We start from the raw sequence: 27,451 nt of genomic DNA on the forward strand, positions 1-27,451 counted from the left end.
TTTCTTCAAACCAAAACTTCCTGATCGCATCCTTCAACATGGGCAAGGATGTTTTCTCTTCTCCCATGGCACTCAGTCGTTGTTTCATGTAGGCCCAGCAGTTTCTATTGGATTTAGGTCTGGTGAATTACCAGGCCAATTCAACTTCTGAATATTGTGTTCCTCAAGCAACTTTTTAGCATCATTTGATCTGTGGCAAGGGGCTCCATCTTGCTTTAAAGACTCTCATCCCTAACAGATCTTTATAAGGGACAAGTTCGTTCTCTAAAACATTCACATACCGCTCTCCATTCATTGTTGTACTTAAAGGAAGAAAATATAAACCACCACTGCCTCCGTATCCACTGAAACACCCCACACCATCACGTAACCAGGATGTTTTACAGTTTTGACTGTGTATCTTGTTGCATAGCGATTCGATCCACGGGGCCTCCTTACCCTCTTGCCAGCACTATGAACAATATAGAAACAGGATTCATCACTAAATACAACTCTTTCCCAGTCTTTTTCAGTCCAATGCAAATATTCTGTGCAAAATTTCTTTCGCTTCATCTTCATAGCCATAGAAAGGCGAGGCTTCTTCGTTGCAACACGAGAGGGGAGACCAAGTTCTTTCTGCAAACGATGTTGTAAAGTTCTTACCGATACATTACCAAGTAAAATGGGATTTTCTGATTTCAAAATTTCTGCTGGCATTGATGGGTGTTTCATAATAACCCTTTTCATTATGCTGTCTGTCCTTTTAGTCGTCTTTCTTGGTCTTCCGGAGCCTTTTTTCCGTTGCAGTGCAGTTTCTAAGTCAGCCGTTTTGGCGTGGTTGCACCACATGGACACGGTCCTTATGGCGATGCCCATCTCTTTTGCTATGGCTCTCATCGGCTTCCCAGCTCTCCATAACGTAACAATCTCAGTCTTCTTTTCAACTGATAAGGATTTTTTAGTCATAATTAATCATAAAGCGCACAAGAGCGCAAAATGTTGCAGTAGCCAATTAGGAGGATATACCTGGAGCAAATGAGTCAACATTCAAATAGTTTGCTGAATTTTCAGACACTGGATGTCTAGATAAGAGACGAGACGCTGCTGCCAGACTGTCGACACTGCCAAAGGTACGATATAATGAGGAAATATAAACTGTTCATGGCAGGAATCCCAGAACCTGTCCGACCTCATATTTCATCATTTTAAATGGGGTGTTGGAGTTTTTTGCAGTGACTATATATATATATATATATATATATATATATATATATATATATATATATATATATATATATATATATATATATATATATATATATATATATATATATATATTTATATATATATATATATATATATATATGTATATATATATATATATATATATATATATATATATATATATATATATATATATATATATATATATATATATATGAATAGATAGGTGTATATGTACACAAATTGTTTTATGATGTATGTATGTATGTATATATGTATATATATATATATATATATATATATATATATATATATATATATATATATATATATATATAGTCAGTATGTTAACTTTTTATTAGAGCATTAATTTATTAATTTTCTATAAGATTTATTATAATGTTAAGCCATTTGGGCAGAGTTTATTAAGGTCTCTAGTATTCTCCTCAATGGGCCCTTTGATTGTTAAGCTGTTATTACAATTGTTTTCTCTTTTTCTGGTTTGACAATGACTTTTGCACCGTCTGCTGACGAGTATTCCTCCTGTGCTTCCTCACAGTAAGAGGTCTTCGTTGAGCGAGTCGGTAGAGCTGTGGACTAGCACTCGCTAGGCCCGAGTTCAAGTCTCCGGCTGGCTGATGAAGAGTTAGAGAAATTTATTTCTGGTAATAGAAATTCATTTCTCGCTATAATGTGGTTCGCATTCCACAATAAGCTGTAGGTCCCCTTGCTAAGTAACCAGTTGGTTCTTAGCCACGTAAAATAAGTCTAATCTCTCGGGTCAGCCCTAGGAGAGCTGTTAATCAGCTCAGTGGTCTGGTAAAACTAAGGTATACTTAACTTAACTTTCTGACCACAGCAGAAGCTCACCCAAAGGTGCAGCCTCGCAACACGTACCCGAGCTGGTCATTCTTACCTGCGAGCCTCTCACGCCCCGCCCCCTCATCCGCTTCCTCTGTCTCAGTCCACTGCAGACACAACAGTAAGTAAGGATTCTGCCATATCTCAATTGGCCGATGAACTCAAGTAACTGAGACGGATCATGGTAGCTGGCAAGGCAGGGCCCTGCGTCAACTCTCAAGGAAGTCGACACAGGTGGCACTCAATTACCTCCCCGGTCTCGGTTCCACCGATTCCCTGACTGAGACAAATCATCACAGTAAGAGAGGTCCATGGAGGAAATACCACAGGCATGGATAATTCCAGGTTGCTTGAAGAGAGTTCCCGAGCTCTCCTGGTACCTGTGCCAAACTGGCACAGTGCCATCCCTTTATCCTATAAAGACTTTGGCATCTCTATCCAGAAGAGGATGTCAGGGTCCTTCACTATTCTATTTTCCTTATAACTCTACCTTTATTCTTCCCCTTTAACATGTCCCTTCCTTACTTTTGACTATTACATTTATTTTATGCCTTACCAAGGCCCCCATTTTACTTTAATCCCTTCTGCCCATGCAGAGTGCCATTGACAGATATGCCATCCGTATATGTCCTACGACTTCCCTTCCATGCTTACCAAAGCATGATGCATTTAAAATACGACATGCCAACACCATTAGTATTATATGAGTGCCAACTTGGCACAGTGCCATTATCGCAGATGCAGGCAACTGATCCAGCCAGAGGGGTCGTGCCATCCGGCTACCTTTGTGGCTGTCTTGGGCCAAGAAATGATCCTAGCTGTTTCCCATAGGCTAAGGAATGTAATTTTGGCATATGTAATAGTCCTCTCTGTTTTACAATCATTGGTTACTCTGAATCATGTCATCTACTCTCTTTGTGACTGTAATAATTCTCGGGTCTCAGACTCACGACCTTGTGCTTATAGTGCCCGAATGGCACTGAGCCATTGCTCACGTATCGTGGAAACACCTAACCATGACCACGCTTACCTTATTGTAACGTCTCTTAAAGGCAGACTAACTGCATGTGTGCAAAATTCGTAATTGATTATTATTAAGAGTGCATGAAGTATCTAGAATTTGCCTAGTGTTAATTCATTGTTAACTATACCATTTCGTTGTGAAAAACTGCATTAACGTAACAGGAACTTAAGGATAAAAATATGTCATTTCTAGCAGCAAATATTTATTCTGCATTAATGTAAATGTCACAATGTTGCTTGCCTCTTGAATTTAACTGCTACGCAGAAGTTTAAGTTAAATTATAAGGCACCAAAGGGAAATGAGAGAGAAGTGAAGTAAAGTATTTAAGTGAGTTTGCTCGCTGGTAATCACTCTCACCTGATCTAGGGTGTGAATGCTAACTTGGTTGGGGAGGTGCAACAGCTGGGGCCGTTTTCTCGCAACCTCACCTGTTTTACATTTGCAAAGTAATTGAAAAAGAAATAAAAATTAATGTCCCTCATGAACTAATAGAACAGAGGTCTCAATTCGCCCCTTCATAAAATCTCTCTCATTCCCCGAAATGGTTAAGTCTAACTCTCTTTATGTTCAGAGTGACTGCTTGGGCCTAAAATTCCAGGTACCCCTGCATCCAGCCAGATGGGGGGGAGAAGCCCCAAAAGAGAAAGCTGAACCCCATCCCCATTCTGAACCCACATGAGCTGACTAGCACCATGTGGAACCCATGCGGTCGACATAAAGGGAACCATGACGAAAATTGACCTCTGCGCCACCTGGATGAGAAGCCAACGTAATCTCCGGAGGTTATAAATAGACTCTGCAAGAGGAATCTCTCTCACTTCCCCAGTTTCCCCCCCGGAGAGATCGCTAAGGACCTACGCGAGACAGACATCCTTGTCTGTCCCTTTTGAACACGTGTCGACCCAGGGGTCTCGACTGTGTATTTTTATAGTGGTATTATAATTCCTTCCTCCATCGCCAGCGCAATATTGAACAAGGACAACGTCGTCTGGACTAAAGTAACATGTCGGAATTAAGGTTTTAGCCAGTCACGACCTGTTATTCTCTACCTAATATTCCCTTCATTTTTTCCATTGTGCGATCACCTCAGTAATTTGTGTGGGAACATTCAATGTTAACGTAAAATATAAATTAGTGTGTTTAACTGAGTTATTTGGCACCATCTGTGCATTCTTCAGTTCCTTTTGTGAGTCTTATTATTATTGCAAGTAACCGTCCTGCACATTTGCAGATAGGTCTCGACTGTGGGACCTCTCGGCTGATCCATGTGCAGTTCCCCCCCTTCAACTGCGATCTTCCCTGTTACGAAGATATCGTTAGTTTAGAATATTTATCCTTTGTAGGACTCATTACTTAGTGGGCCCTTGTTATTACCTGCCCAGTAATTGGTCATTCTTCTGATCTTTGTTGTTATGTAAATATAATTAGTTGAGAGAACCCCTGAGTTTACGTAAATTCCTCAATTGAAGAAGGTCTTAAGCCATAGATTTAATCTGCTTGGTCTATGAGTGGTTCTAATAATGAGTCAGATGTGTAGTAAATAAAAGGAACTTCTCTGCATTATCTGTTGCTGCCCAGAGTCAAGTAAGTATCCCCGAACATTTGTAGCAATATATATATATATATATTATATATATATATATTATATATATATATATATATATTTATATATATATATATATATATATATATATTATATATATATATATTTATATATATATATATATTATATATATATATATATATATATATATATATATATATATATATAGAGAGAGAGAGAGAGAGAGAGAGAGAGAGAGAGATTGGAATAAAATGAACAGAGGGAATAGCAAAACAGGATGTGTCATGCTCAGGTAGTCTAAATAGGGAGCGAGTAAAATCTACTGAAACTGTTGAAGGAATGACGATTGAAGCAGGAGTGTCGTGATCATGTAGGCCAACACTGACGCAGCATTGGCAAAGATTAATCACCATCGAAATCATAAAGGAATCCCATAAACACCTTACCTACGGAGCTGACCTTTTCAATCTCGTCGGAAATCAAGATTTCCGGTGACGTAATTAGTCCCACCTACTAAGGAGGGGTTAATTCATCTAATTGCACCCAGAGGACATCCTTAGGTAAGTCTTCAGCCAACTAGACATCTACCAAGGGCTGGACAGCTGTTGCCCGCCTATTGTAGGATGGGCATTCCATTTTGAAAATCCTTCAAAAGGGGAAGGAAGAGAAGCAGAGAGACAGAGAGAACAGCTGATAGAAGCAGAGAGAAAAGGAGCCTTAAAGGAGTAAGGTCGCAAGTCTCACCAGCTGTGGGTTGGTAACCAGATTCAAGAAAGCCAGGCTCACACTCTGACTCGCACTTCAACTCATATGTCAATTCACTTAACTTGTAAATAATTACTGTATATTTCATCAAGTGTTAATGAAATAAGAAAGCTGCACTGTTTCTTTCTAAAGCCTCCTGAGACTCAAACGCTCATACAATGACAAAGCCAGAAACGATAGAGCATCTAACTATAAAGGAAATAATAAACTTCTTTACATGGGCAACAAATAAGAAAGCATAACATAAATGGTGCCAGCTATAGTGGAATCTGAGAAGACGTAAAAGTGCAGAGTACACACACAAGAATTTCATAAGTGTTTCGGAATTTGGCGTTTGTAGCAGGATGCTTGCGTTCTTGTGGTTCAATCTTTGTTTTCAATAATGTTATGATTCACCTCGTCGCATGTTTGGAGTTCTACTTGTCGTTTCATTATGGTTCACTTCATCACTTACGAAATTTTTGTGTGTAGGCTAACTGTTTGTTGGTCACACTGCACTTTTATGTCGTCTCAGATCCTATGCCGCTGGCACCATTTGTAATGGTTATTTCACCAATTCACTTGATGCTTGTTATTAATGTATTGTTGTTAGTACCTTTATTATGATGTTCCTTTCTTTATAGTTGCTTTTATTGTTGTAGTTCGTTTGTAGCTTTGTTTGTTATTAGTTATAGTAATGTTTGAGTCAAAGGAGGCTTTAGAAAGACACAGTGCAGCTTTTTACTTCATTTAACACTTAGCAAAATATACAGTAATTATTTACAAGTTAAGTGAATTGACATGAGTCAAAGTGTAAGTCAGTGTGAGGCTTGCTTTCTTGAATCTTCTGGTTACCAACCCACAACTGGTGAGGCCTATGACCTCGCTATACTGGCTGTATTTCTCTCTGCTTCTATCTGTTCCTTCCCTGTTCTGCTCTCTTCCTCTTCAAGCTAGCTTTTTCAAGGTTCTTGATTGGAAAACGCCCATCTCATCAATAGATGGGCAACAGCTTCTGTCCAGCCAATGGCAGACGTCTAATTGGTTGAAGACTTATCTAAGGAAGTCCTTTTTGGGTGGATTAGTTGAACTGACTCCTCCTACGAAGGAGGTTCTTTTTACATTACTGGAAGTCAAGATTTCCGGCTAAAGTTAAAAGCTAAGTTTCACAGGTGAGATGTGTAAACATTCATTAATGATTTCCATAGCTTAACTTGCGCCGCCCATGATTAGGCTACAAGAGCAAAACTCAGGAAGTGCTGTTACTACCTCTGCTTCGTTATTTCTCTCTCTCTCTCCGTTCGTTTTATTCTTATTCTAATTTCACTCTCTTTCAATGTCTTGTTTCTCTCTCTATATCACTGGTTCTGTTATATTTGCATTATTCACATATCATTACATATATACATAATATATATATGTATACATTATATCTATTATATATTTTGTATATTATATATATATATATATATATATATATATATATATATATATATATATATATATATATATATATAGTATATACAGTATTTATATATATATATAAAATAAAATAAAATATATATGTATATGTATGTATATGTATATATATATATATATATTATATATATATATATATATATATATATATATATATATATATATATATATATATATATATATATATATATATATATATATATATATATATATATATATATATATATATATACATATACATACACACACACACACACACCAAATGTTTGATAAGACTTTCAAAACAATGAAACTGTCTATAAACTTGTCAAGAGTCAAGTCTCTGGCAATGACTACTAAGAATCAGCAACAATACTCTAAATGTTCTGACATGATTAACAGTGAGTCAGAAATGAGGATTTTTAATTAACTTACAGTTCAACAGCTTTATTCCAGTTGATAGTGTAACCAGAAAGTTGGAAGACCTCTATGTTGACAATATGGATATTGCCGCGTTCTGTGCCCACATACAGCCATTTGCTTTGGAAGGGGAGAAACAGACACGTGATCCTGAAATGAAAATAAGTATGACAAAAATAAGAAGCCAGATTTTAAGTCTGGTGAGCTCTATTGAAATGAAAACGTATTAGTTTTGTAGTGGTATATTTTTTTTTTAAACTTGATTCATCACGGAGGAGGGGAATACTTTATTTGTTAAAACTTGATTCACCACTGAGGAAAACATCTTAATTACAAAAATATGTAAAAACAAATATACACCTACTTGCACCAATTAGAATATGAAATGATTTCATAAGCAGATTTAAGTTACAGAAAACAAACAGATTTCGTTGTTTATACACACACACACACACACATATATATATATATATATATATATATATATATATATATATATATATATATATATATATATATATATATATATATATATATATATATATATATATATATATAAATATAGGAGATTATCTCTTGGGTGGTTTCACCAAACAGGGTGAGGATTATCTCCTCAAGGCCCCCTTGCTTTGCTGGTACCTTACACATTTTTGATGGAAGACTAACTCAAATAAATCACAAAGGCATGTGACCTTGAATCTTACGTTTACTTCAGGAATTTGACCAGAACTTTCACCTTTTAACTTTCCCGCTGAATCTATGGAGAACCTACCAGACTCATTATTGTTTGCTTTTGCCTCTGGAATTCCAAGATCTCTCCTGAGATTCTCTCTTCTCGCTAGTAAACTGACAAGTATCTCCTTGATTCTTACTTTGCTTTAGATTCTGGTTTGCGAGAAATGTTCCTGACATTTTAACATTCTCGGTAATAATCTTGCTTTGTTTTAATTCTGGAACAGGGAGAGAATGTCCCTGACATTTCCTCCTCCTTGCTGGCAATCTGGAGAGGACTTCCTTGGTTCTTGCTTTGTGTATCCACGGCAATATGAAGAGAATGTTCCTACATTTTGTCTTCCTTGCTTGTAATGTGACAAGGACCTCCTTGATTCTTTCTACACCCTTCTCTCTGGAATTAAATAAAACGTTACTGACATTTGATCTTATTCGCCTGTAATCTGAAAAGGAACTTGATGATTCTTGATATGTTCTCCCCTCTCGAATTTGAAAAGAAAGTTCCTGACATTTTATCTGTCAAGCTGGTATTGCAGCATAGACCTCTTTAACAGTTAATTTGTTTTTCACTCTGAAATTTGAAGAGAACGTTTTAAATATTTTATCCTCCTCTCCAGCAATCTGACAAGGACCTCCCTGACTCTTCCTTTGTTTTCACCTCCTGGAATTTGAGGGTGCATTCAGGACATTTTAACTTTCTCACAGGTAATTTGACAAGGACTTTCTTGAGACTTGCTTTATTTTTTATTTCCTTTGGAACTTGAAGAGAATATCTCACGTAATTTTTCTTTCCAGCTGGTAATCAGAAGGTTCGCCTTAACCCTTGCTCTGGTTTTGCCCTCAAGAATGTGTCGAGAACGTTCCTGACAATTTATCTTGCCCGTTGATAATCTGAAAAGGATCTCATTGACTTCTGCTTTGTTTTTCACTCTGGAATTTGAAAGGAATATTCCTGATATTTTGTCATTTCTAACTGGTATTCTGACAAGGACATCACTGACACTTGCTTTATTTGTTCATGAATATGAAGATACTGTTCTTGAAATTTTATTTTCATCGGAGGTAATGTGACATGATCTCCTTGGCCCTTGCTCTTGAATCTGAGGTGTTCGCTTCCAACATTTATCTTTCTCGCTTTTTATTTGACAAGGACTTTCTTGACTCTCGCTTGTTATTCCCTCTGGAGTTAGAAGATGGTGTTCCCGAAATTTTACGTTTCTAGCAGGTAATCTGATGAGGATCTCCTTGCTCTGTTATTCCTTCCGGAATTGAGCGAGAATGTTCTTGATATTTTACCTTCTTTGCTGGTAATCTGACAAAAACCTCCCTGATTATCTGCTTTGCTTTCCCTCTGGAATTTTAAGAGAACTTTCCCGGAGTTTTATCTTTCGTGCTAATAACCTACGAAGTACCTCCTTGAGTTCTAGTTTGTTATTCACCTTGGAATTTCAAGAGAACATTCCTGACGTTTTAACTTTCTCTCTGATATTGTGACAAGGAACTCCTTGATTTTTGCTCAGTTTTTCCTATCTGGAATTGGACGAAAAAATTCCTTACATTTTACTTTTCTCGTTCGTAAACTAACATGGATCTCCTTGACTCTTGGTCTGATTTTCCCTCTGGAATTTGAAGAGAACGTTCCCCCACATTTTATCCTCTTTACTGGTAAATCTGACAATGACCTTCTGAACTATTGCTTTGTTTTTCCCTTTGGAAACTAAGGGGGAGGGGGGAACTTCTGGGTTATTACCTTTCTTGTTGGAAGTGGAGAGTACCTTACTAACAGTTGGTTTGCACCTAAATCTTAAGAGGCATTTTGCCTCATGCCTTACACAATTGCATCTTCAATTTTCCAGCTGGAATTTGGAAGGAGCGTCGTAACTTCTAACATTCTACCTGCATTCTAACGAGGAGCCCTCTGGAGCTTTATTTTCCCACTAGAGTTTGCGGAGAACCTTCAGACTTGCCTTTCTTGCTGGATTTTAATGCGGACCTTCGTAACTTTTAATTACCTTGACTCTTACCTTTCCCAGTGAAATCCTTGGCAGACTGCCAAGGACTTCTGTAACTTGAGTTTCTCTCTGGAATTGAGAAAGAACCTTCCAAACTCTTAATTTTCTCACTGTAATTTGCCAAGGACCTCTCTTGCTGTTGGTTTTCCTTCTAGAATTTGTTAGGCACCTTCTTGACTCTCAGCTTTCTTGTTGAAATCTAGAAATCTAAGGAGGATCTCCACGGCCCTAAGTTCACCTCTGTAATTTTAAAAAATCTTCTTGATTCCTCTCTGTTCACTGAAATCTAACTAATTGCTTCCTGACTCTTGGTTTCTCCTCGGATATCTAGAAAGGACCTCCTTTTCCTTCATTTCTCGCTAGAATCTGATGGCCTCTTTGATTCTAGGTTACCTCTCTTAACTTGGAGAGAACCTTCCTGAACTTTATCTTCCTCAGTGAACTCGAAGGAGGACCTCCCTGACACTTACCTTTCTCGCTGAAATTTTAGAGAATGGACAATCTCTGGGCGCTTCTGTCGGTAGTTCCACAAGTGGATGGCGTCGTCAGCTGTGGCAGCGACGAGGGCTCCTTCATTAATGAGGAAGAGCATGTGAAGTACAGCAGCTTCTGACTCGTGTCGGACGTGCACGTCCACGCCAGGGCGGCCAATACTGTTGTTAGAAGTTAAGGAAAAGGCTTTTCATTTCAAATAATCCTCTCAATAGACTAACTTTGGCATTTTTTCCCTACTTCGACTTTCCCATTTCTATACCCTTGGGCTCCTTATGGGTTATGCTTCATCACCCCAAACAAGCAATCTCTCTCTCTCTCTCTCTCTCTCTCTCTCTCTCTCTCTCTCTCTCTCTCTCTCTCTCTCTCTCTCTCTCTCTCTCTCTCTCTCTCTCTCTCTCTCTCTCTCTCTCTCTCTCTCTCTCTCTCTCTCTCTCTCTCTCTCTCTCTCTCTCTCTCTCTCTCTCTCTCTCAAAGGTCAGAGCTATCCTAAAACTTTTAAATTACCAATACCTTTGGTATTCGTTGTAAAAATTTTAAGAACACATGAACACACAGACAGCACGACAAGATATATTAAAGGAACATTAATATGATTATTTACAATGGCAATGGAAGAATGATCAAGGTGAAAGTAAGGGAGAATTATTGTGCTTCAATGAAAAATTATTCATTCTAATGTAAATTTCTTACATACAACATACATACAAATATCAATACATGCACAAGTACCTCAACAGTATAATCTCTAATGCAGAGTATTCTGACGAGAGAAGACTTTCCTTGGCAATAATGAAAGGAAGTTTCATTATTGACGTGAAAAACTTAAAACGGAAACTAAGTAAAATGTGAGCAGGAAAACCCTCGTTAGAAAAATCTGACAATAAAAACTACTCTGAATACCACACATCAAATGAAAAATAAAAGATACATTTTAGGAAAATAGGACTGTTTTAGGGATGATTCATTTAATCAAGAGGGCAGACGAACAAAAGACCTGCGATGAATATTCTCCCAAGACTAAAATATAAAGTTTCTGCTTTGAAAAGACTAGCGCTTTCTATTGTAAGACCAGGTGAGTGTTACCAATACAACTTAAAACAATACATATGCAGAATGTGTCTATGTATGTATAGTATATATGTATTTACAGATATATTGCGTATATATATTTTTAGTATTTCTTACATGAAATTTCTTTCACACTTTTGCTTATTTTCCTATTTAATTCATTACGGCATCAATAACCTAGATGTTAGGACCCCAGTTTTAATAACCATAAATCAACCACTCAATCCTTAAAGCAAAGGCTATCAAGCCGACAGGGATTTCGATTTTTCAATAAGAAACTGTTGAATTAGTGGAGTAACTTGTAAGGGCGGGGGCCACAGGGGCGAGGGCCCTGGGCGCAAAACTTCAAAAGAAAAAAAAAACTAGTAATAACTCAAAACTATCTCTGTGTTCGAACATTCTACCCAGTTTTTCAACACAGTGCAGTGGGGCAAATAATCGTTACCACGTGATATTTGACAATTACAGCAAGGTTTTTGGTTTGGAGATAGCGGTACTGTAATGTTCCATAACTGCATACAAAATCATAATGAAAAAATCACAATATCACCGAGTTGCAACGGGCCCCAGTAGCCAAGCTGCTGCTGCTCAGGCTGCTCCTCCTCAAACCTCCATCCTCACCTTCGTGATGTAAGTGCCACTTCCAGGTTCCGTTGCGCCATTTTCGAAATCCTCCTCACGTCAAAAAAATCCTTAAATTGCAGACGCGTACAGAAGATGACTACGCAGAATGACACATCCTTTCACCTTGACACATATTTGCAGATCATGGCACACACTGTTTTTGTGAAACACAACGTGATCTTCTTTAGTTAAGCAAGTGGTGACAATCCGATCGCTAAACTGATCTATCGAAATCTCAGAAGGTCGCCAAATGACGTTCCATCCAATTTCTTATTCCCACACCATTCAAACTGGATTCTGTTACGTTGCCAGTGTATGCTTGGTGAATGCTGTTTCTCTGGCATATCCACAACTGTTTTTTAGTTGGTTGCTTTGACGATTGTTTTTCTCACCTTTGTTCTTCTGGTTCAATATATATATATATATATATATATATATATATATATATATATATATATATATATATATATATATATATATATATATATATATATATACATTATATATTATACATTATACATACATATATGATTTTTTAAGCGTTTACGGAACTTAGGCAATGGTTTTACAACGAAGGAACTAAGAGATAAAAAGTAAAAAAAAAAAAAATGGAACAAGGCAACAAAAGTGAGTGACTTTTTCTGGAGGAAATAATAGCTTTGTTAAGTGTTGAGAGGGGCCAGAAGAAACCTCTAAAACGAAGGGTGATGCAGGAAATCAGTCAGTTTGCGTCATAACATATCTTTTTTCCCTTCATTTTTGTATTTTTGGAGCCCAGTACTAAGCAGAGTGCATGGCGCTCAAATTTACCTGCAGCAATACGGGGCTTTCGCTTGACCACTGTGTTGAAAAGTTGAGAACACTGGCTCTAGTTTGCCAGGGAAAACGAGACTAATGTCAAAGGCAATCGAGGACGCACATTCTGGGCAGAGTGTCCCTTTGTACAAGGGACAAACGCAGTGAACAACTCGAAGCAACTGATCAGCTGAAGGCAGAAACCAAAAACGTACAATAAAAACGAATGTGCTTTTCACCATCGATTTGCTCTCCTGCACATCCAGACATTGTTGGATATTGCAAAAGGTGATTTTATCAATGAACAAATTCAGCACATTTGTGCAAAGTACACAAAGTTCACTGCTATTGCTATGATTGCTGAAACAATCCCACCGAGAAAGTTGCTCAATGGACAGATTTAGATTTGCTTCAGTGGGTACCTAAGCTTCTCAATACTTAATCAAAACGTCTCAGAGATTTACAATGAGCCAAGAAAGACTATGCAACGTAGCAATACTATCAACCGAGAGAGATTTCAGCACAGTTTTCCAATACAGTTATGGGATTAAAAACGGCAGCCATACAAGGACAATTCGGTGGCTGTTCAAAAGAAAGTCATAACGACATTGTGAGAAAAATGATCCAGTCAATCAGCTCGAACAAGCTTAACGGAATATAATACAGCCAAGTAGGCTTTTACTGGGGGAAAAAATGAACAAATGTCATTTCGCGACCGTAAAGAATGTGACGCTGAATGACACCAGCTGTGAAAAAAATACGAACCAGTCCAGTATTTAATTTCCGATAGCATAAAGGTACTGCATGCTTCAATGCGTACGTCGGCATCACAAATCACAGGCTGTGGAGAAAACAATCTTTACGTAACACCAAAAAGACAGCACGTACTGTACAAAAAGCCATCAGGGACAAAAATACGTTCTCCATAATTTCATACATAATCCTTAAACCAGAAAGAATCTAATATACATATGAAAGGGAAAACTTAAAAAATTTGTTTTTTTGTCTAACGGCATTCCTCATCTCCACTAGGCATGAGGACCACCCGAACTGGCGCTAGTCTAATATTCACTACTTTCGTATATAATAAATAAATATATATACATATGTATATATGTATATAAATATGTATATGTGTATATATATAAATATGTATCTGTATATATATATATATATATATATATATATATATATATATATATATATATATATATATATATATATATATATATATATAAAGTATATCTGTATATGTATATATATGTATCTGTGTAGATAAAGTATATATGTAAATGTATATGTATGTATATATATATGTATATGTACTGTATATATATGTATATATACGTGTATATATGTGCAAATATATACACATATATATGGAGCCTCGATGGCTCGGTCAGTAGAACAGCAGACTCGGACTTCTAAGAAGTCTGTGTCGCGGGTTTAAATCCGCAGCCGGCCGGTCAGAGGGCGGACACTTTGCTATCCGTGTAGACACCCCGGGATTATGTATGTAGTCAATGGATAGGTTTGCTGAAAGCAAATGGTGTTACAGACTAATACACATACAAACAAAACCACTCCAACATCTTCTAAAAACATAACAGACGCCTTACAAGTCTCGAACTGTCGGCCTAAACCGCTCACATCTCCTCGCTACTAGGGGAAAGGGAGCTGGGGATTTGGCACAATACATATACACATGTGCTACCGGGGTCTAAGCGATGTCAGGCAGGGCAGCCGATCAAGGCTACGGCCTTCCCCAACGCCAAATCAAAGTCCTTCAAAAGAAGGCATCGTGCTTACCCCATATGAAAAATGGGAAAAAGCACGTTAAACGAACAAGATGATATACACACATATATATGTGTATGTATATTTATATATGTATGTATATATATGTACATGTATATATATGCATATGTACATGTATATATGTATAAATATATATGAAATATGTTTATATAAATGTATGTATATATATACATGTGCAGTATATATGTATATATTTATATATATATATTTATATATGTGTATATGTACACATATGTATATATGTATACGTATATATATATATGTACATATATGTATATATAAATATATATATATATATATATATATATATATATATATATATATATATATATATATATATATATATATATGTGTGTGTGTGTGTGTGTGTGTGTGTGTGTGTGTACACACAATATATATATAAATATATATATATATATATATATATATATATATATATATATATATATATATATATATATATATATATATATATATATATATGTATTAGCGAAACAGACCTCACGGTTTGAGGAAGGTTTTGTCGACATCCTGAAGAACGAATAACGAAACAGAACTCACGGTATGAGGAAGAGAAAGGAAGAAATATGCTGACTGTTGAGAAAGAACCTTCGAACCCCCCTCTGTGGTGTTTATAGTTAATACACACCACACCAGCCAGTGCTTCCACCTTTGTCTTTCAGAAAGGTCAAACTTTCTAATGTCCTTTCCTGCAGGCTTTCAGACACCGTTTTATGGAATATGTGCGACGAATCTTATTCACTTCACTGCTAATGCCGAAGCAGATAACTCCGTCTGGAGACAAGCTAACTTTCGATAACAAAACCAATTACCAAGAAGGCCTTCCCGCATCACTTACACGCCTTCTAGTTATGTCTCCCACACACATACACACACACACATACACAGAGAGAGAGAGAGAGAGAGAGAGAGAGAGAGAGAGAGAGAGAGAGAGAGAGAGAGAGAGAGAGAGTTTGCTCTTTGCCCAAATGAAATGTGATTCCACCTGTCGAGCTAAATTAAGGGAGGGGGCGTGAGAGCCGTCGGCCAGATAGTGGGTTCACACTGATTGCTTTCAATCATGTAACTAAATGTCGGGCCTGACAAGAGACAAATAAGCCATGTGACAGTGAATGAATGTGGGCGCTTAGAGAGAGAGAGAGAGAGAGAGAGAGAGAGAGAGAGAGAGAGAGAGAGAGAGAGAGAGAGAGAGAGGATATAAAAGTAGAAAATATTCCACTGCTTCAACGAACTATTGCTGCAAAGGCTGTATTTTGTTCACGGTTATTTAATCTAACAAATGTGGGCATTTTCACAGACAAAAATATCATCGTCACATGAAGTATTTCTATGCTACGTGCTGTTCAAAGTTCTTTTAATCTCCAACGAAAACTTCTCAATAGCATTTAAAAACAGGTACGGTAGACACTGCTGTTACAAGATAACTTCGCCTTCGAAAACTCATCAAACAACTAAATAAAATAGAATTTAAAAACAGGTACGGTAGACAGTGCTGTTACAAGATAACTTCGCCTTCGAAAACTCATTAAACAACTAAATACAAACAATAACACACACATACTTAGATGCAAACATTGGTCATACGTAAGATAAATGCTTCAGGATACTTAACGGTACAGTGACATTATTACACGATATTTAACCAGACATCAACGTGAATGGAAGCTACAGCAGTGTCACACGAGCACGCTTTCTGGCATCATTCAGTATCTTACGCCAAACTTTGTACCATGGAGCTAATATTTTTCAAATTTGCCATCTATCGAAGCTGAGCTGTTTCGTTCAATGTGCACGCGAGAACTTAGAGAACTTCATTTCTGCCACCACTTTAGGCTAATCTGTGACGTTATTTCATGGGAATAAATAAACTATTTTAGACCACTTGGCCCACACTTGGGGGGGACGATGCTCAAGGTGCCGAAAACATGCTCGTGTGACACCACCTCAAGAGATGGATACACAAAAACTAAAACTATAAACCGAGTCTCGGGTTTAAGGATAAAAACAAAAGATCAGTGCAAAAGACGTAAGGCTGTTTTGGAATAGTATGGAATATAAAATTTAGGGCAAAGGCCAAGCATTGAGACTTAAGAGGCCTTCTGCGCTGAAAGAGAAATTGACAGTAAAAAGACGAAAACCTACAAGTTGCACTGACAAATAATTGTTAGGAAAGTGTGGAAACTAAGACAAAGAAAGAGAATATGAGAGGAGGAACGGTCAAAGGAATGAAAGGGGCTGCAGCTGCCCTTAAGGGTTATTTAAATATTAAAAATATTTAAATATTAAATATTTAAATATTAAAAACAACTGACTACGTGAAACACTTGTCGAAATTACTATTTCTGCCTTCTCATTCTCCTTATGAAACTCAATATATACCTACGGTTATAAAATTAACACCCACCCCCGTCTCTCTCTCTCTCTCTCTCTCTCTCTCTCTCTCTCTCTCTATATATATATATATATATATATATATATCTCTCTCTCTCTCTCTCTCTCTCTCTCTCTCTCTCTCTCTATATATATATATATATATATCTCTCTCTATATCTATATATATATATATATATATATATATATATATATATATATATATATATATATATATATATACTGTATAAACAATCAGATGGATAAAATTAGGAATAAGACGAAAAGTGAAGTCAAGTTAAAACCCCAGCGTATTTCATTCTGGAATGTAAATAAAACTTGCGACCACTCAAACGTCAAAACATGACGCGACCATTTTTACTTTGTATGAAGCCCAATTCTCTTAGAAACAAAACTAAAAAAAAAAACAACAACGTGAAGAAGTAACACAAGACTTGTCAATGAAAAGAATGAGCACAACCCAGATAATCATAAATTACACAGGGAAATTACTTCATTTTATATTTATACACATACATGTGTGTGTGTATAAATATAAAATGAAGTAATTTCCCTGTGTAATTTATGATTACCTGGCTTGTGCTCACTCTTTTCATTGACAAGCCTTGTGTTACTTCTTCACGTTGTTTTTTTAGTTTTGTTTCTAAGAGAATTGGGGCTTCATACTAAGCAAAAATGGTCACGTCATGTTTTGACATTTGAGTGGTGCGCATGTTTCATTTACATTCCAGAATGAAATACGCTGGGTTTTAACTTGACTTCACTTTTCGTCTTATTCCTAATTTTATCCGTCTAACTGTTTATACATACATACACACACACATATGTATGTGTGTGTGTGAAGATTATATGAACATAAACCTGTGGAAATTTTGTGGAAAATTTACGACTATAAAAAACATTAGTGTTGAAATGTTCATAACCGATGGTGCTGTAAAGGAGTTTCAAATACCTGATAAATCAATCGGCACAGACAGATACCAAGGACCTTTAAGATCTTACAGGGCAAAGACAACAATCAACGCTCAGAACCACTAAAAACCCAAAAGTTCCCGGGGATCAACTAAACTGTGATAAAAACATAGGTCTCGTGTGTCAACAAACTTAAACGATAAATTAAAATGACAGTAGGTAAATAAAAATAATCGTTACAGAAAAAAATCTCTCGTAAGACTCCACACTCTGATTAATAACTCACACGTATATACAAGCATAATGGGTGAAAACTTCGAAGAATAAAGATCCGCATAATGGGAAGAGAAAATGCAAAGAATAAAGACCCGATACTAAGTGAAATACTGCAAAAAATAGACCCACACAAATCGTGAAAAACTGCCATGAATAAAAACCTGAATAACTGGTGAAAACTGCAACTAATAAAGACCCAAATAATGGGTGAAAACTGCGAATAAAGACCAGTATGACATTTGAAAAACTGCAGGGATTAAAGACAAAGCATAAGAGGTGAAAAACTACAATGAATAAAGACCAACATAATGGATGGAAAACTGGAAGGAATAAAGATGCATAAGAAGTGAAAAACTGCAAAGAATAACAACCATCATGACATGTGAAAAACTGCAAAGAATAATGGATGTAAAACTGGAAGGAATCAAGACGCAAAAGAAGTGAAAAATTGCAAGGAATAAGGACCAGCATAATGGGTGGAAAACTAGAAGGAATAAAGATGAGTAATAAGTGAAAAATTGCAAGGAATAAGGACCAGCATAATGGGTGGAAAACTAGGAGGAATAAAGATGAGTAATAAGTGAAAAATTGCAAGGAATAAGGACCAGCACAATGGGTGGAAAACTAGAAGGAATAAAGATGAGTAATAAGTGAAAAATTGCAAGGAATAAAGACCAGCATAATAGGTGATAAACTCCAACGAATACAGACCGACATAATAGGTGAAAAACTCCATATAGAGGCCAGCATAATAGATGAAAAACTGCAGAGAATGAAGACCAGCATAATAGGTGAAAAACAGCAAGGAATAAAGACCAACATAATAGGTGAAAAACTGCAAAGAATAGAGCCCTGCATAATAAGAAGGAAACTACCAGGAATAAAGACCAGCGTAACAGGTGAAAAACTGCAGGGAATAAAGACCAGCATAACAGGTGAAAAACTGCAAAGAATATAGGCCAGCAAAATAGGAGGAAAACTGCAAGCATTAAAGACCAGCATAATAGGTGAAAATGCAAAGAAGAAAGACAAGCATAATAAGTTAAAAACTGCAAAGAACAAAGACCAGCATAATAGGTGAAAAACTGCAAAGAATAGAGACCAGCATAATTGGAGGAAAAGTGCAAGTAATAAAGACCAGCATAACTGGTAAAAAACTGCAAAGAATAGAGACCAATATAATAGGTGAAAAAGTGCAAGGAATAAAGACCAGCAGAGAGAAAGCTGAATGCAGAAGAAAGGACTCCTAAACCTCCTATGTGGGTTGTAGCTTCAGCCAAGGAGGAAAATTACTACTACTATAAATTTTGCAGGTTTCTTCAGAAAAAGGTGGGGGGAATAAAGAGCGGTGATATTTCTCGTTTTGGGAAGAACACCGTTCTTATTCATGCCAAATCCACAACCCAAGCATATATGCTGACCTTGTTTGACATAAAAATGATGAAATGATTACGAGCATCAAGCCCCACTTAAGTTTTAGTTATGGGAGGGGAATACTATTTGATAAAGACCTTTATGACATGACAGAAGAAGAAATTCTAGAAATGAGTCCCACTTCAGGTTGGAGAGTGAAAAAGGCAGCTGTTGGCAACATGATCATTTTAACCTTTGTAGACTCTGAAGTACCTTTTCATGTCATATTTGAAAATGAAAGGGTATGAGTCTGTCCTTTCCACCAAAGACCAATGCAGTGCTATCATTGCTTTAAGTTTGACCACCCATCAAAAAACTGCAAAAATGCTAAAATTTGTATACTCTGTTCTGGTGTCCATCATGATGATGAATGCAATAGAAAAGCAAAATGTGTTAAATTGTCAACTGGAACATAAATCCAATAACAAAAATTGTAACATTTACAAATTTGAACTGTCTGCACTAAATAAAGCCAATGCAGAGCGTATAAGCATCGGTTTTGCAAAAAGACAATTAGGGCAACGCCCTAGGAGCTATGCTCAAGTTCTTAAGCCACAACCCCTACCTACCATTAGGGGTGCAGTGGCAGCACCCTCTAATGTAGCAGGTGCGTCAACTCTTATGGTAGTGGCCCAGCTATCTGGGTCAGGTGCCTGGCCTGTTGAGGCAAGAGCACAAGCCTCCAAGGAGGATAAGATGGCACTTAACCCAACCACCTTGGAATTGTCTCAGGCAGAGTCTGACTGATTTAATGGAGACTGAGGAGCAAAAGCACCATAAGAGGAGACGTTCCCTCTCATCCTCTCCTCCCTCAAATCCAATTAAACATGCATCATTTACTAATAGATACGAAGTACTGACCTCGATGCAAGAACGCCAGCCTGAATTTAAACAAATTGACAAGAAAGGGAAACAAAATGACACCAGTAAATCAACAGATAATAAACCAAACCTGTCAAAACCAGTCCTTCCCAAATCTTCTCTTGATAATACTCATAAACAAAAGAGAGTAAATGAGAAGGCTCCATTCAAAGGGCCTTCCATCAAGCCCAAAAAACAGTTTTCACGTCAATACTACAATGGAACTGTAGAGGTCTTAGGACTCGAAATGAAGAGCTGAAGGTACTGCTCCATGGCCATAGCCCAGGTATTGTGTGTCTCCAGGAAACTAAGCTTGGAAGCACACAATATAATCCTGGGTTAAATTACTGCATATATGATTCTCCACCACCAATCGGAGATAGAGTTAAGGGAGGTGCAGCAATTATTGCGCATAAGTCGTTGCAACACTCCTTGCTATCAATTAATGCTCATCTCCAAGCTGTAGCAGTAACTTTCATTTTAGACAAGCAAATTAAAGTTTGCTCCATCTATCTTACTCCTGATTTGGATTTCACTTACAATGATATTCATTTACTGACCAATCAGCTTCCTACTCCTTTCCTTCTCCTTGGTGATTTTAATGCTCACAACCCCATATGGGGTGGGAACACGACAGATGACAAGGGTAGGATGTTGGAGGGTATTATGGATAATCATAATATCACTATACTCAATACTGGAGCCATGACTTACCATAACATCTACTCCAGTACTTATTTGGCTATCGATCTGAGCTTTTGCTCATCTAGTGTTCACATTGATTATGAATGGTCAGTAAATGAATATCCAAATGGGAGTGATCACTTCCCACTTCATATAAAAACAGTTAAGAATCAGCCCTCCAAGTCACCTCCCAAATGGAGGTAGATGAAGCAGACTGCAAGAAATTTAGCGAGTCTGTTCTCATGGAGAAGAATGTAAAACCATTTCCATCCATCTCAGAGGCATATGATTACTTCAATGACACCACCATCAACAGTGCAGTTGCCTCTATTCCAACAAGAAAAGGGAAGCCCTCTAGACCCGCAGTTCCTTGGTGGAACAAAACCTGCAGTAGTATGAGAAAGATCACTAGAAAATGCTACAAAAAGTAGAAGAGGAGTGGAACTGCCCAAGCCAAAGTTATTTACCAACGTGCTGTGGCCAGGCAAAATAAATATTTTAAAAAAGCAAAAAGAGAGACATGGATGTACTACATTACTCCAAAATGATTTGGAAAAAAAAATTTAAAAACTAAATAACTAAATGGCAAGTTTGTCCCTGAGCCTCTGCCTACCCTAAAGATAAATAGTGACCTAATCAACCAACCAGAGGTTCGCACAAAAATTAAAACATTTCTCGAGAATATAAAGTAGTAAGAACTATTCTGTAGAATTCCAAGACATTAGAAATGCCCTGATTTCTCTTGATTTAAGTGAAAATAATTTTGAACCATATAATGCAAAATTCACACTGCAGGAACTCAAAGATGCCTTGCAGAATACCAAACCATCAGCCTCTGGTGAAGATAAAATACTCTATGAAATGCTGAAACATCTCCCAGAACAGTCAAAGAAATTTCTTTTAGCTATAATAAATAAAATCTGGGAAACTGGTATTATTCCTAAGAGCTGGAAATTATCATTAACCTCCCTATGAAGAAACCAAACAAGGATCCTTCTTTACCTAGCAGCTACAGACCAATAGCTCTCACCAGTTGCATTTGTAAGCTCGTATGGCACTTAGAAACAAATAAATTGCTTTCTCCACTCTAGTTTGGCTTTAGGAACACTAGATCTACTTTAGATCCCTTGCTCAGGCTCTCAAACCAAATACAACAAGGTTTTGCTAAACAGAGTCAAACAACAGGAGTTTTCTTTGATTTGGAAAAGGCATATGACACCACATGGCGTTATGGTATTATAAAAAAAGTTGTAAAAGATGGGCATTAAAGGAAAAAGATCAGATTTATAAATTCGTTTTTATCAGAAAGGTATATAAAGGTAAGAGTTGGGAATCATGTATCACGACATTTCTTACAAGAAGAGGGAGTTCCTCAGGGTAGTGTCCTTAGTGTCACCCTTTTTGCTATTGCCATTAATGGAGTATTCGAAAAACTATCATCACCAGTAAGAGGCTCTTTATTTGTAGATGATTTGGCTCTGTACTGCACAGGATATGATGCAGCATCTACTAGCAGGTTCATGCAAAGAGCCATCGATAAAGTAAGCAACTGGGCTAACAAGCAAGGGTTTCGAATCTAAAACTGTCGCTGTTCGGTTCTGCAGGCGCCTAAGGAAACCATTCCAACTCTTACCTTAAATGGAATTATTTTACCTTGCTCTACTGAAGTAAAATTTTTAGGAATGGTTTTTGATGAAAAGCTCACTTGGAATAATCATATTGACCAGTTAAAAGTAAAAGTGAAAAGATCACTAAATATTTTCAAATTAGTATCTAATTTTAATTGGGGAGTTGATAAGAAATCGTTGTTAAGGCTTTATAATGCAGTATGTTTATCAAAGTTAGACTATGGCTGCCAAGTGTACTCATCTGCTTCAAAGACTAAACTTAAGGAATTGGATGCTGTGCATAATATGGGACTAAAGATCTGCACTGGAGCTTTTAGAACTTCACACATCGAAAGTATTTATGTAGACTCCCATCAGGTACCACTGGACTTAAGGAGGCATGAGCTAGGTCTGAGACACACCATGCGGCTGAAAAGCTCAAGGAGAATCCTTCTTTTGAGATCTTATAACAGTGACTCAAGTCTTTTTGGATCTAGATCTTCAATACCATTTCAAATCGGACAGCTGGGTGAACTGGAGGATGAAAGCATAAAAACGCATAAGACCCTACGAGTTAAACATCCTGCTATCCTTCCATGGTTTATTCCAGCAATAGGTGTCTGCATTAAAGAGATCAAGAGGAAAGATCGCCCGGAAGAAGTCAGAAACAAGTTTTTGGAGCATGATGAGAGGCATATAAATGACAGGAAAATCTATACTGATGGATCAAAATCGAAGATGGAATAGGATGTGCAGTGGTGTGAGGGGGAATCATATATAAAAAAAGTTATCAGACTCCTCATCCATATTCACTGCTGAAGCAACAGCTTTAAATCTTGCATCTGATAAGAAATTTAAATCCACAGTGATATACAGTGACTCAAGGAGTGTTTTAGAAGCCCTAAATTAGTTTAATCCTACCCATCCCTTAATTAAAAAGGCTCAGGAATGGCTTTTTTATCTTTCTGTTCGCCACAAATCAGTGAAGTTTTGTTGGATTCCTGGGCACACTGGTCTAGATAGTAAAGCAAAGGATGCTGCAAGATGTGACTTCTTAACTATAGCTGGTTCACTAAAGGTAGATTCTTGGGCCTACGAGACGTTTGTTTGGCGGCCTCTGATTGGCTGGTACCGGAAGGTAGGAGGCTCGCTCACTGTTTCGTTTTTAGGTCTGCAGCTCAGATAAGTAGCAATATGTTTATATTTCTTCATTTATCTCACGTTTTGCACAAGACAGGAAAGTTTTGGTCATACCACAGGATTCGGTATCAATTGTACAACTAAATCATGATTTCCTAAAATCAATAAGATAAAACACAAAGGAATTACGAGTAAAAGTGGAGAGAGAAGCATTTAATTCTTTATACCTGTTTTTACTTATCATCGATTTTGCATCATTCATGCGATCAAGATAAAATAAAACTTGTGTTTTCATACAGTAAATTCACTCTGAATACGCTGGTGCTTTCAGATTAATACCGAGTCCTATGGTATGACCAAAACGTAACTATCTTGTGCAAAACGTGAGATAAATGGAAACCTATTGCTAGTATTCTGAGCTACAGACCTAAAAATGAGACAGTGAGCGAGCCGCCTACCTCTCGGTACCAGCCAATCAGAGGCAACAAACGTCTCGTAGGCCCAAGAATCTACCTTAAGTGAACCAGTTATATAGTAAGGTGCCACATCTGGATATGCGTCCAGTTATCAGATGATAAATCCGTACAAAATGGCAGCAGAGATGGACTTTCCCCATTTTATCCACAATTAGGAAGTACACAAACATTAGAAAAAATATCGATTTTTGGAGTTCGGGTTTTAATCGTAACAGAAAATTTGAGATCATCCTAACACGGCTTAGGATTGGCCATACCCGCTTCACTCATAGCTATATTTCAGAGGGAGCCAGTGCCCCAATTTGTGCTCACTGTGGTGGTCAGCTATCCGCTGAGCACATGCTGGTGCACTGTCCTAAATTCATTCACCTTAGGGCAAAGTACTTACTAACTGGGAAGACTATTTTAGAAATTTTAAATGATGACGTTGAGGTACATAACCCTATGGGTTATCTGAAAGAATCTGGTTATTTTAATGAGATATGATTCCAGTATATTTAATAAAGATTTTAGTCATATTTATTCTTATACTAAGTATATATTTTGAATATAAAAGTTTAATATATACTTATTTTTTGTTGGTTCTATCTAATATCATTCTTCATTTTTTACGTTCATATTTTAACACTGAATTTTACTAGTATATCATCATTCACCTATTCATTATCAATCATATCATTAATTTATATATTTCACCTTCATTACGGCGCTGAATAATCCTGATGGGTTCCGGCGCTTGGTCTTCAAGACTTAAATTTCATAATCAATCAATCAATCAATAGGTAAAACAATGCAATGAATAAAGACCAGCATAAGTGAAAAACTGCAAGGAATCAAGATCTGCATAACACCTGAAAAACTGCAAAGAACAGAGACCAGCTTAACAGGTGTAAAACTACAAGATCTGCATAATTGAAAAAACTGCAAGGAATAAATATCAGCATAATAGGTAAAAAAATTGCAAGGAATAAAAACCAGCACAATAGGTGGAAAAATGCAAAGAATAAAGACCAACATAACAGGTGAAAATCTGAAAAGAATAAAGACCAGCATACTAGGTAAAAAAAAAAAAAAAAAAAAACTGAAAAGAATTAAAAAAAAAAACAGCATAATAGGTGAAAAACTGCAAAGAATAAAGACCAGCATAACAGGCGAAAAACAGCCAAGAATAAAGACGAGCCTCATATGTGAAAAACTGCAAAGGAGCAAAGGAAGAAGTTGATGAATTGCCAAGAATCAAATCAATGCAAATATTAAAAAATATAAAGAACAACTGCAGGTGACAACCCAGGTGAAACTTTACGGAAAGATACGGATTAAAATAAGTTTCCCAAACAAAGTTCTGGATTAGAAAATATGTACCTCCATCAACCTTACTTTTAAGCTCAAATTGTGTATTCCTTCAATTTCGGACATAGAAATGTTTCCAGCAACCTTGTTCTGGGAGAGATATGTAATTACTCTCTGCGTTATACGTGTGAAAAATAATGTCCACCATTCTTCTTTAGTAGTCATAACATGCATCCATTATGCTGGTTTTTAATGGAATTAAGAACAGAAATCGAGAGCCATCTTTCTCGTTTATAAATTACGATGTATCCACCATCCTAGTTTGGACAAGCGACACCTATAATTTATATGAGCATTAAAAGGTTGCCATATACCAACATGATTTTATAGTATTTTGACTACAATGACATTAGACCTAACAACGTGAAAGAAGAGCACAGCTCTAATTATAGACGCAAAATCTACCGTTTATCGAGGTGACCTGCTACTGACTACTACACGAGATGGATCGCAAACATCCACTCCATTTGGGATGAGAGAGAGAGAGAGAGAGAGAGAGAGAGAGAGAGAGAGAGAGAGAGAGAGAGAGAGAGAGAGAGAGTTGGATAGATTAAATTTACCAATTACAATAAACACGATATGGGTATGTGATTGTATAAAATAAATGATACAAATGAACAGATGATTTTCAAATTTGAGGACGTTTCAGAACACTGAAACAAATTCATATAACTTAATCTTATTTTTTCCGGCTAAGAAGTCTTCAGAAAATTCCAGTACGTAGAAGCCTTCTGCAGAACAAATCTTTTTACCATTTATTAGTGACATCTGCTGGCCCAATATGTAAAAGAAAAAAACATATTTGCAAAGGAGGAAGTGCAGAAGTAGCTTAGTAACTAAAGTTACTCCATCATGGTTACTGCAAATCCAATTTCAAACCTTTATCTTCTCACAACAAGTTTTATACGGTTTAGATCAAACTATTTTCAAGATTAGAAGTAACTTCTGGGGAAGGTTAAATGAGATACGAAAAAATCTCATTAGGAAATGGTTCTCTGGAGGGTTAACCAACCGCTCTTTGGGACCACCTTCTGCCCTTCACTTGTGTGCCCTATTCCGTTTTCTGTATATGATGATCTTGCTTGCCTGCCCCTCTTGAAAAACTCGTTTGCTCTTACAGTAGTGGAAGTCATTAATGTAATCAGAACTCTATTCCTGAACTTTCCCTTTTAGCTTCGACCAAGCCTGACTTAGATAAATATGCTCACCACCAGTTTTGCACCTTAAGCAAAAGAAATTAGCTCATAGATGCACACGGCCTTTCAGTCGTCAAAGAAGTGGTTCCACATTTGGTCCCATATCCGAGTAAATGTTGCATAAGCTTATTTGACTATTAATACAGAGAGAGAGAGAGAGAGAGAGAGAGAGAGAGAGAGAGAGAGAGAGAGAGAGAGAGAGAGAGAGAGAGAGAGAGAGAGAGAGAGAGCAACATTCACATCCTCACATGCAGAAGTTTAAACGGATGTCGTATAAAACTTCAGGACGTTCTGAAAAGACAATAG

General features: G+C 37.0%; 1 protein-coding gene across 8 annotated transcripts in view; it reads right to left on the reverse strand.

Annotated features, from left to right (window-relative positions):
* Tomosyn (syntaxin-binding protein tomosyn) overlaps window positions 1-27,451 on the reverse strand; it is a 991,423-nt gene that overhangs the window by 401,529 nt on the left and 562,443 nt on the right. For all 8 annotated transcript variants that reach the window (XM_067096189.1, XM_067096177.1, XM_067096169.1 and 5 more), the window contains exons 3-4: window positions 10,489-10,671; window positions 7,290-7,424 (exon numbers count right to left, since the gene is read on the reverse strand). In XM_067096189.1, the coding sequence (XP_066952290.1) occupies window positions 7,290-7,424; window positions 10,489-10,671 (318 nt within the window). The remainder of the gene's footprint in view (window positions 1-7,289; window positions 7,425-10,488; window positions 10,672-27,451) is intronic.

The sequence above is a fragment of the Macrobrachium rosenbergii genome, chromosome 4 (genome assembly GCF_040412425.1).
Source record: "Macrobrachium rosenbergii isolate ZJJX-2024 chromosome 4, ASM4041242v1, whole genome shotgun sequence".
NCBI classification, from domain to species: Eukaryota; Metazoa; Arthropoda; class Malacostraca; order Decapoda; family Palaemonidae; genus Macrobrachium; species Macrobrachium rosenbergii.